The 16258-nt window shown below is 43.5% G+C and overlaps 1 protein-coding gene across 1 annotated transcript in view; it reads left to right on the top strand.

The window, feature by feature from the left end:
• Positions 1–16258, top strand: part of LOC112152060 (neural-cadherin) — a gene marked incomplete at its 5' end in the record, with an annotated part of 198451 nt that overhangs the window by 139828 nt on the left and 42365 nt on the right. Inside the window, 6 exon segments of the mRNA XM_024281306.1 lie at positions 488–771; positions 2838–4446; positions 6364–6457; positions 8025–8209; positions 13707–13936; positions 14307–14584. Coding sequence (XP_024137074.1) covers positions 488–771; positions 2838–4446; positions 6364–6457; positions 8025–8209; positions 13707–13936; positions 14307–14584 — 2680 coding nt within the window.

Below are 16258 nucleotides of genomic sequence, written 5' to 3'. Positions count from 1 at the left end.
TTAGTGTATTTACATGGGATTGCATCCACCATAACCCAGCTGGATGATTGAAATCAGAGGATGGAGATTACCTCTGATTTTAAAGTTACGACTCTGGATCTGTGGTCCAAACCTGCCAGGTAAACGAACTCTACCGATAACTTCAACATCCTTCCCCAGAGGGCATTGTACTCCCTCCATTCTTATTGCTTCTCTTCAGCACTCTTTCTTAATTAGTAACTGATTGAAGCTGCTGAGACAAAGCGCAACGTTTCCATTTAATCAAGAAATCAAAACAAGGACGGGTTACAGGAAATGGACCGCAGCCCAGACTCAGAAAATGAGATGCCATTCCATCCTGATTACACCGTTTGGAAGAGTTTGAAAAGGTTATGTACAGGAATTGATATTGTGCCCTACAGAAATGTAAATAATGAAATGATAGCAGTATTCTACTGTCCTGACATATACCTTTTTTTTTGTAATGCATTTTTAATTCCTGCCACAGGCGCCAACACCAAGCTGCGCTACCAGATAACATCTGGTAACAAAGGTGGTGCTTTTGACATTGAACCAGAAGTTGGGACAATTTTTATCGCACAGCCGCTGGATTATGAGCAGCAGAAGAGATACAAGCTGCTGGTGCTGGCCTCAGATGGGAAATGGGAGGATTACGCGGCTGTTGTGGTGACTGTGGTTAATAAGAACGACGAGGCGCCTGTGTTTTCCATGAGCGAGTACTACGGATCTGTCATCGAGGAGCTGGACGGGTCACCTGTGTTCGTGTTACAGGTAGGGGTGTGCCAAAATATCGATACTGCGATATATCGCGGTAATTAGTCCTGCAATTGATTCTCAATAGGTTCTCACCAAGTACAGATCTTTTATTTTCATTTAAAGAGGCTGTAAAATTTTATATTATATTATATATTTATATTACATTTATTTTTTTCTGTTGTACAACAATTTTGAACTAAGAAGTGGCACGGCTGTTCATGTTTACTATTGTTAACACGGAATTGTTACAGATAATTCCAATTGAATTGGTGTCAAAGCTTGTCAAAGGCATAGAAGTACTGATGTGCACAAAAGTAGAGAGACACCAGGTTCTGCAAACAGCTCTAACCTATTTACAGTGACTCGCCTGACTCATGTCTTGTTGGCGGCGACCAAATCTCGTGGGTTGCAGCTCAAATCTCATGGATTGCGACCAAATCTCGTGGGTTGTGACTCAAATCTCGTGGGTCGTGACTCAAATCTCGTTGGTCGTGACTCAAATCTCATGGGTCGCAAAATCTCGTGGATTGTGACCAAATCTCGTGGGTCGCAAAATCTAGTGGATTGTGACCAAATCTCGTGGGTCACAAAATCTCATGGGTCGTGACCAAGTCTTGTGGGTCGTGACTCAAATATTGTGGGTCGTGACTCAAATCTTGTGGGTCGTGACCAAATCTTGTGGGTCGTGACTCAAATATTGTGGGTCGTGACTCAAATCTGGTGGGTCGCAAAATCTCGTGGGTTGTGACCAAATCTCGTGGGTCATGAGTCAAATCTCGTTGGTCGTGACCAAATCTTGTGGGTCGTGACCAAATCTCGTGGGTCGCAAAATCTCGTGGGTAGTGACCAAATCTCGTGGGTCGCAAAATCTTATTGGTCGTGATCAAATTTCGACGGTCGTGACTTAAATCTAGTGGGCGTGACTCAAATCTCGTGGGTCGCAAAATCTCATGGGTCGTGACCAAATCTTGTGGGTCGTGACTCAAATATTGTGGGTTGTGACCAAATCTTGTGGGTCGTGACTCAAATATTGTGGGTCGTGACTCAAATCTTGTGGGTTGCAAAATCTTGTGGGTTGTGACCAAATCTCGTGGGTCGTGACTCAAATATTGTGGGTCGTGACTCAAATCTTGTGGGTCGCAAAATCTCGTGGGTTGTGACCAAATCTCGTGGGTCGTGACTCAAATCATGTGGGTCGCTGCTCAAATCTTGTGTGTCACAACGAGATTTAAATGTACAAGTATACAGATAAAAGGATCAAGTCATATCGCTGTGTAAAACCAGATGATAGAAGATTTAACCTAGTTAATTTAAAGAAAAGATCAGCAACATCCCTTTATACTTGGATATTTGGGTTGCGACCAATGAGATTTGAGTCACAACCCACTAGATTTGAGTAGCGACCCACAGGATTTGAGTCAGGTGAGCTACTGGAAATAGGTCAGAGCTCTTTTCAGCGCCAGCCACTTTTATAAAAGTGTCTATTATGTGTTGAACAAAATAAGACAAAAGTTATTTATTATGATTGTGTTCAAACTAAAAAATAAGTGGGGACATATTTTTCCCGAAAATATGTGTTCTTCTATATAATGTGAGTCATTAGAGTCAATTTTAACCAATTATCCCAGTATTACGATATCATCAATATCGTGAGCCATGTTTTGCGTATCTTGTCGTGAGGTACCAGTGATTCCCAGCCCGAGTTACAGGTGAGTTCAGGTGGAAATGATAGAAACCTGCAGAACCCTCAAATACCTTTACATAATGACTGCAATTTCTTCTTCATTTTGTGTCAATACTCCAGCTTATAACACTGTGAAATTATAGACGTAGCGCTGATGGATCTTTCAGAAGCAAATCCAGTAGTAGGCCTGTCACGGCAGATCTCCGTCCAGATGTGAGGAACGTGCCTGATCAGGGCTCGCTGCTTTAATTCAGACGGTCGGTACAGACAGCCAGCACTTAAATGGGCTGTCTAAGTTATTCAGAGCAGAGAAGACCGGGATGGGGCTTGAAAAGAGCTCAGAGGAGGCAGTAATTTCGATTCGACTTGATGAACGGATCTGTCTTCCTCCCCGCAGGTGACAGCCACCGACCCGGACAAAGACGCAGACCAGGGCGCCATACGATACTCCATACACGGCCAAGGGGCAGAGTCCCATTTTATGATTAACGACATCACGGGGGAGATGTACGCTCAACGTACCATGGACCGAGAAGAACGCGCTGTCTGGCGCTTCGTTGTCATGGCAACAGACGAAGAAGGCGAGGGACTAACTGGTTTTACAGATGTTATTATCAGTGTGTGGGACATCAATGACAACTCCCCTACCTTCTTGTGCGCGCCTGATAATTGCAACACTAATGTGGCAGAGAATTCTCCTCCTGGAACGTTTGTTATGGAAATGACGGCGGTGGACGCCGACGATGCGGCCGTGGGCCAGAACGCCATCCTCACGTACAGGATCACAGAGAACGCTTGCGGCCCAGACGGGGCAGAACTTTTCTCCATCGACTCCAGCACCGGCTCCGTTTCCGTGGCAGCAGAGGGGCTGGACCGAGAGCGGGCCGATCGCCACCACCTGGTGATAGAGGCCACGGACGGTGGGGGCATGACCGGGACGGCCACTGTCACCGTCATGGTGACGGACATCAACGACCACGTCCCAAAGTTTCGAGAGGAGTGGTGCGGGGCCAGCGTCCCGGAGAGCACGCCGCAGGATGCTCCTCTCCTGGAGCTGAGCGCCGTGGACCCTGACGAAGGCGTCCACGCCCAGCTGTCCTTCAGCGTGGTGGGGGGTGATCCGGAGCAGCCTTTCTACATGGTCAGTCACCGGCTGGAGCAGAGGGCCACTCTGAGGCTGAAGAGGAAGCTGGACTTTGAGCTCCCGGGAGAGCAGCGCTTCAACCTCACCATCCGGGTGGAGGACTCGGACTTCTCCAGCCTCATTCACTGTGTGATTCAGGTGGAGGACGAGAACGACAACGCCCCCGAGTTTGTCCCCAAATCCCACCAGCTCTCTGCGCTGCCCGAGGACGCGTCGGTGGGAACCAGCGTGGTTCAGGTGGTGGCCACCGACTCGGACTCGGGCCTGAATGGGGACGTTTGGTACAGCATCCTCCCCCGGTCTGACCCATACGACCATTTTACTGTCAGCCACGCCGGTGTGGTGGCTGTCGCCAAGCCGCTGGATAGGGAGACGGTGGCAGGATATGAGCTGGTTGTCATGGCAACTGACCGTGGCACGCCAGCATTGACTGGCAGTGTCACGGTCCACTTGCCGCTGCTAGACTTGAATGATAACGGGCCAGAGCTGGAAGCCGCCTACACGCCCGTGCTGTGGGAGAATGGTCCAGCACCTCAAGTGGTCTGGCTCAACCGAAGCTCCACTCTGCTCCACGTGGTGGACAGGGACTCCCCAGAGCACGGGCCCCCCTTCCTCCTGTCTCTGCCCCCAGTCTATTCCGCCGACTTCCATCTGCAGGACCATGGAAATGGCTCGGCCACGCTCACCACCCTCCGGAGATTTGATAGGGAGAGGCAGAGCGAGTTCCCCTTGCCCGTGATAATGATTGACAGCGGCATTCCGCCGATAACAGCCACAAATACGCTCACCATCACTATTGGCGATCACAACGATAACGCCCATCAGGCGGGAGAGAAAGACGTCTATGTGCATAGCCGTAAGGGTGAGTCGCCGGCTCTGCTCCGACTTTTTTATTTTTTTCTTGCTTGGGAAGAACTTTACAGGCAGAGCAGCAGCTCCGGGGGAAAGTGATCAAACCTGCTCTGCAAGTCATGGTCGCTCATTTATTTGTTCTTCTCAGTTAGAATGTAAAATACATACAATCCACTTAAAGAACAGGAGTAGGATGAAGACCAAGTCTTATAAATCTCTACCCCATTCTTATTATTTCATATGATACAGATAACTAAATTAGTGGGTATAATCAAAATAAACACACAAAGAAAATCTATGACACCAAATAATTCAATCTGGAACACAGATTTTACATCATACTGTATAAAAATCATTTTATTTTTATATTTAGACTTAAAAGAAACAATACTTTTTTAGGTCATTTTACAAGGAATTCCGTTTTTAACCCCAGCAAAGGAAATAGTCTTTTGTTTAAGTGTAGTTTTTACGTTAGGTACTTTAAAGTCATAATTTCTTCGGCTATTTCCTTCATTTATAACAAAAATATTTTGTTGGCAACGTAACGTTGTTGTTCTTAAACGTGACCAGCAGTGTCTGCAAAGAACATAAATCTTTAAATTTGAGAATTCTTGACTTCAGAAATAGTTTGGATGTTTGTTCATTGTAAGGCGTTATCTGTAATTATTGTTTTTTGCAAAACTATTAAACGTTTTAAGTTTGACTCATAAGAATTACCCCAGACTTACAAACAATATGAAAAATACTGTAAAATCAAAAAGAAAAACAAAATATGATTTGCTTGGTAATTTAACAAATATTTAACTTTGTTGAAAATTGCATGATCTTTAGTTGTTTTTTGTTTTATATAAAAATATGTTGGTTCCATTTTAAATTTTCATCAACAATAATTCCAAAAATCTAAATTCATGAACTATTTCTATATTAACACCAATCCACTTTAGTTTAATATTTGTATTTAATTATTTTTACCGAACAACATAAACTTTGTTTTGTTTAAATTAAGAGAGAGTTTGTTTCTATTTAATTATTTTGTAAGTAAAATCATCTCCTGCTCAACAGTAGAAGCTGATTTATCCAAGTTTTTCCAAGAGAAAAATAAATTGGTGTCGTCTGCAAACAGAGAAAAATTCAGTATTTTTAAAACATCACAAAGATCATTTATGAATAAAATTTTAAAAAATTGTTCCCAGTACTGAGCCTTGTGGAATACCACAATGTATGTTTTGGTCTTTTGATAAATATCCTGCATATCCCACATACTGCTGACATTTGTCTGAGTAACTAATCAGCCATCGTAATGCAACACCTCTAATACCATAAGATTATTGGGATCACTTGTGTCAAAATCCTTTAAATCAATGAAAACACCAATTGTGTTGCATTACTTTGTCATGTTGGCAATCTTTTGGTGCCGCAGTGACCTCAAATCGAGTTTCAAGCCGACTCTTCTCGGCAAAATCTGCCTTTTAGACTCATCTGCAGATCTGAGCTGAGGTCACCGTTTGCTCCTTCTTTCACGTTTTACCCTTCAGGTAAGCCGGTCAGGTGTATTGGCTTGTCAGTGTTTTATTGTAACGCAGAGCTACGTGGCAGTTTTGGTAATTGTGGGAAACACAAGCACTGCAATTCATTCAGGCTGCCATTGTTTACCCAGCTCCAGCAGTCTGGCACTGCAGGTCGATAATAACATAATCCATACTGAGATAGCCTCACTTCCTTAAGCCCCACACTCTCTGAAGTGTAGCACTGAGAGCCTATTTATTCCAGCAGTGGGACTCCACAGTTATGAGCATAATAAGTAGAACAGAACACAAGAATGCAAGATAAGGAGAAGAGGAGTCAAAAAGATAAGTGTTGGCATCAGCAGATTCTGTCCGGTCTAAATCAATGTGTGTGTGTGCGCGTGCGTGTGTTTCTTGAATAGGAAGGATGGCAAATGCAGCACTAGGGAAGGTTTATGCCCCCGATCCAGACGACTGGGACAACAAGACCTATACTCTGGAGACCAGCGCATCCAAGTATGAACTCACTGCTAAATGTTCATTTTCTGAATTTCATTTTTTTCACATGTGAAGATCACTAATTGTGCACTGGAGGTTTAGTTGCTACAACTATATGATGTCAAAACACATTTTAAAAGTGTAAAAGGACAGGTAATGTGAAGGTTTTAGCTGCTTTCCTTGACAAAGCTGGAGTCACTTCTCTTGTATTGTGCAAGATGTAGCGTATTTTCCAGAGTATAAGTCGCAATGGAGTATAAGTCGCAAGAGCAAAATGTCTAATCGAGAGGAAGAAAACCATATACAAGACGTATAAGTCGCAAAGAAGTATGAGTCACACCCGAGTATAAGTTTCATCTGGGTTTAAGTCACAACGGAGTATAAGTCGCAAAGGAGTATAAATCGCAACGGAGTATAAGTCGCAAGAGCAAAATGTCTAATCGAGAGGAAGAAAACCATATATAAGACGTATAAGTCGCAAAGAAGTATGAGTCACACCGGAGTATAAGTTTCATCTGGGTTTAAGTTGCAACAGAGTATAAGTCGCAAAGGAGTATAAATCGCAACAGAGTTTAAGTTCCACCGGAGTATACGTTTCCTCGGAAAATAAGTCACAACAGAAAATGAGTTGCAACGGAGTTTAAGTCGCAACGGAGTGTAAATTGCTCTGGAGTAGAAGTTGCAAGAGCAAAAAATGTCTACTCAAGAAGAAGAAAACCATATATAAGTCGCTCTGGAGTCTAAGTCGCACTTTTGGGAGAAAAGTCTGACGTTTCAGAACAAATTTGCTAAGCTCAGCGTAGCTAAAATAAATAAATAAACACAACAAATCAAATCTTTTGATCCATATAAGACAAATATCGAAGTTTAAGAGGAAAACAATCAGATTCTCTTCCGTGTTTGTTTTGGACGACACTTCTTCTGCCACTGTCAGTAGGAAATATTTAGATGCAGACGCCCTCTAGTGGTTGTTGGAGGAAAAAACCACTAAAGGACAACCGATGTTTACAAAGAAAATCACAAATAAATTAGCCTATTTATGTCCAAAAGAAAGAAAAAAACCCATAAATAAATCTCTCCTGAGTTCAAGTCGCACCCCTGGCTAAACTATGAGAAAAACTGCGACTTATATTCTGGAAAATACGGTAAACTGTCTGGTTTCTGAGATCACATCCAGGTTGTTCGGGATTTTAATCACTGCTTTTGTCGACGAAAGAGAAATTAAATCCACGTCAAACAAAGTGTGAAGTCTGGCTCCACAGACGAGGGCGACCGCGAAGGCTCGGACTCGCTACAATCTGACCTGGTGCTGCTCTTCCGGACTCAGAATCAGATTAGAATGGAATATTTGTTTTATTCATAATGTGTATTCTGACAGTTTCCATGGTGACTGTCAAACCCTTTTTATAAAAAAACTTGGACTTCCTCCCGCTGTTATTGAGCTTAAGCTGATACGCATGCAGCTTTTGATAACCCGAAATATCACAGACGGCTTATCAGCTTGTTTTTTCTGCTGAGTCTTTTTCTCTTTGTTTGGCGTCTTACGCTGAAGCGCTGCTCCCAACAGCCTCTCTGCTTCCCTCAGATTCTTCTCTGTGAACAAGACCTCGGGAGAGCTGACCATCCGGCAGAACACGCCAGCAGGCAGCTACTGGCTGAAGGTCGGGGTGTCGGACGGGGTGTGGCCCGACGTGGTCTCGGGGGTCAGGGTGCACGTCAGGGAGCTGGAGGAAAAGGCCCTTCTGTCAGCCGCCTCTCTGCGTTTGACAGGTAAAACCTGCACATTTCTGTTCATTTTTAATCTGCTCAGGTGGGAGGACGCAGCAGCTGGTTTCATCTCGCGTGTCCTGACATGAACCCAGAAGTAAAGATTTGGCAACATGCACACAAAAAGGGGAGGGGGGTTGATCCGTACGGGTGCTGGGGGGTTTTGGGTTCTCCAGGCCCGTAGAGGGGAGTGACTGCAACTCTGATCCTCTTTTGATCTGTTTTTCAAAATGTTCCCAGTGGTCCTTCAATGAGGATGACAAAATCCAGTGGTAGAATGACGCTAGCATCTTAAGCTAAACAAAGCTAACGTTTTAAGGCAACAATTTGAGTGAAACTTTCATCACAAATCCATCACCAGGACGGAGTTCACTGGAATTAAAGCTAATTACACCAAACTTCTGTTCCCTTACTTCCAAATCCTCTGGAACGTTGAGCAAGCCAGTAGTTTTTTTACAACTGAAGGTGAAACCCCGGGCTACGAGTCATGCTAAAGCTAACGACCTTGTTTCAACCTGTAGGGGGCGGCACACAGGGACTTTGTGGCTGTATTTTCAAACAAGTTTATTTTAATTTATCAAAATGTGTCAAGGACCAACACTCTTAAAGCCCCTATTTATAGAGGTCAACAGAAAAATTGATTTAGGGTTTGGTTTCTGCTTAAAGATGCTTGTTTTGATTTCTTATTCTTGATCAATAATTAGTCAACACTAATATTGACTCATAAACTGTGTTTTTGCTAGCAGATGCCCCTCCTGTAGCTCTGTCCCTGCACAGAAATAATAGCAAAACAACCTAAATTGTTGATAACTTGTTATCTATAGCTTTGTTTTTTTTTTTTTTTCCTCTTTTGTAAAAAAATAATCATAACTCACCACAGAAATGGGCTAGAAACTTATCTTTTTTTTCAACATCCTTTTATTTCTTTTTCTTCATGACTGAGCCGAATGAAACCATCTGGATACGGCCCATGGTCCAGTCCAGGAGTCTGCAACCTGCGGCTCCAGATCCACACGTGGCTCTTTGGCCAAACATAAATAAGTCATGTCGACTGTCAGCTTCCTGCTAATGACTAAATAACCAAAACTACCTAAAGAAAACAAACAAACAAAGCCAGCAAACTAAGACTACCAAACCCAAACTAAAATAACAAAACCCAGCAGTGTAAGACTGCTGAAAAGAGAAGAAAAGGAACAAAAAAATATAGAAAAAGAAAATAGCACTTTTGTAAAAGTAAGGATTAATTTATTAATATTTATTTAATTTAGACCATATTGATGGCTGAGGTCCACATAGGTCATAAGTATGTAGGTTTTTACATCCCTGTTGACCTGAAAAAGTATTATTTGCTCAACACTACCACCAGAATGCACAGATTTTATATGCAAAGCAAAACTTTGGTAAAAAGTTTGATCTTTTATGATTTAAAATCACATATTAACTTTTGCTGCACAACATTGGTTATTAGCTGCAACGAGATGATCCTGTTTGGCACAGAGCATCTTTTATTTTGAAAATAAGTTTCTGTCAAACGTTTGGAGAGGTTCTTTTTATATTTTTGAGTTTGTTCGTGCCAAAAAAAGGATATAATTAATTTTATTAAAGAAAAGAAGGTCATGAATAGTAATTCCTTAAGACTATGCGGCTTCTTCTAGTCGTTAGTAAGGTGTGAGTACTGGCTCCTTACTGACCACACAAACTGTCTCATTTCCTCATTGCTAACATTCAGGTGGCATCAAGGAGCGCCCTTATAACGAGATAACTAACTATCTCCTTGTTCAGTTTGCTGGATTTGGGGTTTTTTAGATAAATTAAAAATGTGTCAGCCACCTACTTCCCCTTACATGTTACATAAGTGTTCACTACGATCAGTCGCTCGCAGCAGAAGCGATCTACGACTTTAATGTTTCATGCGGTCCACCTTTGCTTATTTTTCCTCTGCAGGATCCACCCATGAGGACAGTTTGGGACTCGGGCATAAACGTGGAACATAAAAGCCTTTCAGTCGGCAGTCCCACTCAAATCCCAAAGAGAAAGTCAAAGTTTTATCTGGTGAATTGTGTTCAGAAGCTGTCAAACATGACAGCATCTGACATGAATAAATTGGCACTTTTCATTGAACAATTATCAAGTCGTCAATCCAGTTAACACTGAAATAATAGGCTGTCAGGAAATTCTTTTGTCATAAATGCATTGATTAACACTTCGGCTGACTGTATAGCCGCCGCTCGCTTCTTCTTCCTCATCTGCTCTCTGAAGTTTAGATTGGAGTGTTCATTTTTCTGACAGTCCCCTCCGATCAGATCGGACTTATAAAGGTCAGTTTTGAAGTGTCAGGTAAAATCCTTGACATTTAAAAAGCCATTGGGTGAGCAGATTCAGAGGCATCCGTGATGCTCCCGACTCCGGCTTGTTATCGTATCTGAGAGATTATGGATGACCGCCGGGTTGAACCCCGAATATGATCGCTTTTTCCAGACGTTCAAATATTTATCACAACACAGCTTGGCAACACTTTCACTTTATGACAGGGAGGAAACAGGTTTTTTTCCCCCTCAGCTGCACCAGGACTGGTTCTCAGGGAGAAGAGGGATCAATGGCAGGAGAAGCTGGACCGAGCCAGCGGTCAGCAACTTTTAACAGTAACAGAGGCATTTGGGCTCATTTTCTACTGATCAAAACCTACAAGGAGCCGTATAGTCTCACTTTAGCCTTTAAGAAATGTGGATTTACATGCATGACCTTCCTTTTTTTTAATAATAAATATAATTTTTTTTTTGTTTGAAGAAAAGCTGGAGGTAGCATTGAGAAAACAAGACGTCTTCAGGTCAACAGGGATGGAAAAATCTACAAAGTTTATCATCTATGTGAACCTCAGCCATCAATTTATACATTTATTTTCCGGACTATAAGTCGCGCTTTTTTTCATAGATTTCTAAGGGTGCGACTTATACTCAGGAGCGACTTATATGTGATATTGTTAGACATAAATAGGCTCATATATTTGTTATTTTCCCCACTTAAACCGGTTACCTTTTGGCGGTTGTTTCCCAATAACAACCACTAGAGGGCACTGTAGGTTTGTGTATCAGTATCTACTGCTTTCAGCTGACAGAAACGCAGAAGAAGAAGTTACGTTCAAAACAAACGTTCCTGATAATCTAATAATTCTCCTCCTGGATGTTATGATGTTTTTCTCATTTGCATCAAGACATTATTATTATTCTTTTTATTTTTCTCTTCCTGGGCTAATGCGGGACAACAAGCCATCAAACTGGGTTATAAACAGACAAAAGAGCAGCTAAAAACTGTCATTTAGATGCAGCTCCTGCAGGCTAGAAGGTAACGATCGCCGTAAGAAAAAGACAAAAAACTGCTGAACCCAGAATGGAGAGATGATTATAGATGCTTTTGTGGAGTTCTTTAAAATAAATAACTTAACCTCTCAACATCATCAGTATCTTCTGTGTATTTTAAACGAGATAAACAACTAAAGCCTCCATCATGTAGCGATGAGGCTAAAAACTTCAGACAGCTTCTCCAATGGGAGTGTCTAGTTTATGAACACATTTTTGGACAAGGATTGAGCATTAAATTAGACGCACATCAAACGATTCAGCGGACTCGAATTTGATGCATGAATCGCATTTGATGTCAAATGCAACGTTACGTCGGGCTTGTTGAATTTGTTCATAAATGTTGGACTATTCTCTTAAAAGTGCGACTTATACTCCGGAGCGACTTATATATGTTTTTTTCTTCTTCATTATGCATTTTTTAGCTACTGCGACTTATACTCCGGTGCGACTTATAGTCCGGAAAATACGGTAATCTAAATTATATAAATGCTCCTTACTTTAACACTGGGGAAAATTCCGGCGACAGCAGAATAACACACGTTCTTTAAACTACACAATTAACGAATTTCCAGTGAATTCTGAGGCTGAGAAAAGGGAATTTTAGCTCAAATAATTCAAATTTCAACAAGTTCAATGGATGCGTTTTGTAAGTAGAGGCCAAATAGTGTCTTAAAAATGTGCGTAGTGATGGAGCAACATGAGGTTTGAGCGCATTTCTATAGACCACATGTGACAAAGTCAAGGCCCGGGGGCCGGATCCGGCCCTTCAGGTAATTCTATCTGGCCCTCAGATCATTTTATTTTATTGTTATATTTATGACCAGATGTTACCTTGCGCTCATTTCTAACTTGTATAATTTTGACAAAATATATTTTTATGGAGAGTAAAATATTAAAAGCTATTTAAGGTTTAAGTTGATTTATTCTGGAATAATATTCCTGCCTTTTTATTATTCGTATTTATGTTAAAATGTTACAGTTTTAAAGTTTTAAAATTTGCATTCAGCTAGGTTTTTGGACTATTTTGGACTCTTCTCATTTACTTAAATTTTTTTGATATTTTTTGCTAATATTTTAGCTACATGCTAGCTGTTTTGGCTTACTTAGGCTCTTTATTAAGTTTTTTAGGCTGTTTTGCAGTTAGGCTAATATTTACACGCTAACTGTTTTGGATAATTTAGGCTTTTTCAGTTTTTTAGGCTATTTTAAAGTTCAGCTATTTTTTCAGCTACATGTTAGCTGTTTAGGGTAATTTGGCATTTAGCTAATATTTTAGCTAGCTATCAGCTTTAGTATTTTCAGCTTTAAGCTTCAGTGATTTTATCTATCAACTTCAGCATTTTTAGCTATTAATTTTAGCATCTTCAGCTAACATCAGCACTAGCATCTTTAGCGGCCAAATTCAGCTTACAGCATTCACAGGTAATGCTATATATCTAGTTTTAGACTATGTTACGGTTTTAAAGTTTTAAAAATGTAGCTTTAGTGTGGTCAATAAATGTTTGAGTTTGACACCTCTGCCATTGACGTTTTACTGGAAATAATCGGTTAAATTCAAGTTTGCAGTAGCGGTGTGATCATAGCTTCCGAGCAAGCCTTGAATTAACCCTTTAACAACGGCGCTCCAGTGTTTATCTTCTTCGTCTCGTGCCGCTTTTCTCCTTCAGAACCTGCTGGAATATGGAATGAAAAGTTACAATATGCTAAAAATTTTGTGTTTAAAGCCACCTGTGACACCTCAGGTGTTAAAGGGTTAAAAAAATTCCTTTTTTTTTTTATTTATTTTTTGTTATTTTTCCCTCTTTGTCCTCAGCAGTCTTTCACTGCTGGGTTTTGTTGTTTTAGTTTGGGGTTTGTAGTCTTGATTTGCTGGCTTTGTTTATTTGTTTTCGGTTCGGGGGAGCTGCTGATTCTGACGTCGACATGACGGTCAGCAGTCTCCATGACGTACTTTATGTTTTTCTGAGGAGTCACCACGAGGAGATAAAAGATCCACATGTGGATCTGGAGCCGCAGGTTGCTGACCTCTGGTCTGAGCTAATGGAACGGAGAACTTCTCCCGCTTTGATCAGCTGTGTGGATGTCATTGGGCAGTCAGTACCTCTCATGTCACGCGCCTCCATTCTCTCTGTCTGCTGAAGGGATTACAGCCAGAGAGTTTATCGACTCCAACGTGGAGGGGAAGAGACGGCTGGAGGCGTTCTGGGACTTCCTGTCTGAAGCCCTGTCCGTCAGCCCGGGAAACATCAACGTTTTCAGCGTCGCCGACCGAGACCAGAGCAGCGTGGACGTCCATTTCTACGTGCTCACTGATAATGGCTACTTGCAAGCAGAGAAAGTGCACAGCGTATTCCAAGCACATAAACAGAAGGTACATATAGCATTCTGTCAGGCCGATAGAGATCACAATTCATAAATCAAGTGATAAACTTGGGAGCTTGAGGGGGAGAGATAACAGTGTTTTTTTATCTTCAGTTTTATTTTCAAAGCTACTTTCTGTCTGTTTGCCGCCTGACCCTGTCATGTCTATTTGTCTCCCCCTCAGTGGCTGTCACTGCCTCCCCCTCCCTCGCTGACATGCTTTCTTCCCTCCATGTTTCATCCTGCATCCATGTGATTACGCTGACAGTCTTACATTTATGTGGGAGGACTTCTTTTCTCCCTGGTTTTGCGTGTTTCATAAAGATCTGTCTCCGGGTTTCGCGTCTCAGGTGCAGGTTTCCCCGTCTTCCTCTGTGCAGGTGCAGTCACTCCTGCGTGCCGCCGTCAGCCAGGTGCAGGTGGATGAGTGCGGCCGCTCTGACTGCGCAGCCTCTGGCGGCTGCAGCACGCAGCTGAGCGTCACTGACTCGCCCACCCTGATAGACTCCGGTGCTTTATCCCTGGTCTCAGTGAAAGTGACGACCTCTGCGGTGTGTGGCTGCGCGGCCAGAGAAATGACCCACCGGGCCTGCGCCTCCTACCCCACCAACCCCTGCCTCAACGGGGGGACGTGCATCGACACGCAGAACGGCTACAGGTGAGAGGAAGCGCCTTGTTTGTTGCTGCAGACAGCTCTTTTAAGGTTGGACGTCCAGTTTCCGGCAGTGTTCCCTCAGATCCTGCCCGAATGGCTGCCAAAGTGCAAACCAAATCCCAGAAGGCCGTGCAGTTTTGAGCTCCTCTTCTGTCTTTTGAGTTGAAAGCTGAGTCGTCTGATTTTTCAAAGGCGCAACGTTCAAGTGAATCTGAAAAATCACCACAATGAAACACGGTGTTTAGTAGGGATGGAACGATTCAGCCAAGCCACGATTCCATTTGATTCACAGTTTTAAAGTCATGATTTCAATTTTTTCTCAACACAATAACTTAAAGGTATTAAGTATTTTATTTTAATTTTACATCAAACTGTCTGTTTTCCTACTAAAAGAAAGGATTTAATACAAATAATGAAATGATCTCAAATCCTTTCATCCTCGGTTCATGTTGTTCTCCATGTCTGATGGACCGCTCTGCACCCGCGCCTGCTCAGCGCGACCCCCCCACCCAGCCCTCAGCACAAACGACCGTTAACGCTCAGCTTGCAGAGAAAAAAAGATAAAGATCTAAAAAGAAAAAAGAGCACGGCTCCCAGGAAAGAGTCGGAAGGGAAACAGTTGCGAAGTGTCATCGTCATTCATGACTGATGTCACGGTACATCGGTCCACTCACACACTCACAGGCGTGCACTTTCTCACAGGCACGCCCACAAACTCACAGGCGCGCCCCCACACTTGTAGGCACACCCACACACTCACAGGCGTGCCCCCACACTTGTAGGCACGCCCACACACTCGTAGGCGCGCCCACACAATCGTAGACGTGCCCACGCACTCACAGGCACACCCACACACTTGTAGGCGCGCCCACACACTCACAGGCACACCCACAAACTCACAGGCGTGCCCATGCAATCGTAGGCGCGCCCACACACTCACAGACGTGCACTCACTCACAGGTGCGCCGACAGACTCACAGGTGCGCCCACACACTCACAGGCACACCCACACACCTGTAGGCGTGCCCACACACTCACAGGCACACCCACAAACTCACAGGCATGCCCACACACTCGTAGGCGCGCCCACACAATCGTAGGCGTGCCCACACACTTACAGGCGTGCCCACACACTCGCAGGCGTGCCCACGCACTCGTAGGCGCGCCCACACACTTGTAGGCGCGCCCACACACTCACAGGCACACCCACACACCTGTAGGCGTGCCCACACACTCACAGGTGCGCCGACACACTCTCAGGTGCGCCGACACACTTGTAGGCATGCCCACACACTCGTAGGCGCGCCCACACAATCGTAGGCGTGCCCACACACTTACAGGCGTGCCCACACACTCGCAGGCGTGCCCACGCACTCGTAGGCGCGCCCACACACTTGTAGGCGCGCCCACACACTCACAGGCACACCCACAAACTCACAGGCGCGCCCACACACTCACAGGCGTGCCCACGCAATCGTAGGCATGCCCACACACTCACAGGTGCGCCGACACACAGACAGATGTCATCCACTCTGCCTTCCCTAAATTCAGTCACAGGTCGAGATGAACTTCACTTTCTGGAACAATCGATATGTTGGCAAGTCAGAATCGTTTTTTAACCGAGTCATGAAGAATCGTTACATCCATAGTTTTTAGTTTACATTTTCAAGTCTGGGT

Source organism: Oryzias melastigma, linkage group LG6, assembly GCF_002922805.2.
Source record: "Oryzias melastigma strain HK-1 linkage group LG6, ASM292280v2, whole genome shotgun sequence".
NCBI lineage: Eukaryota > Metazoa > Chordata > Actinopteri > Beloniformes > Adrianichthyidae > Oryzias > Oryzias melastigma.
The sequence above is the reverse complement of the archived record's forward strand: the minus strand, read 5'-3'. Positions and strand labels throughout refer to the sequence as shown.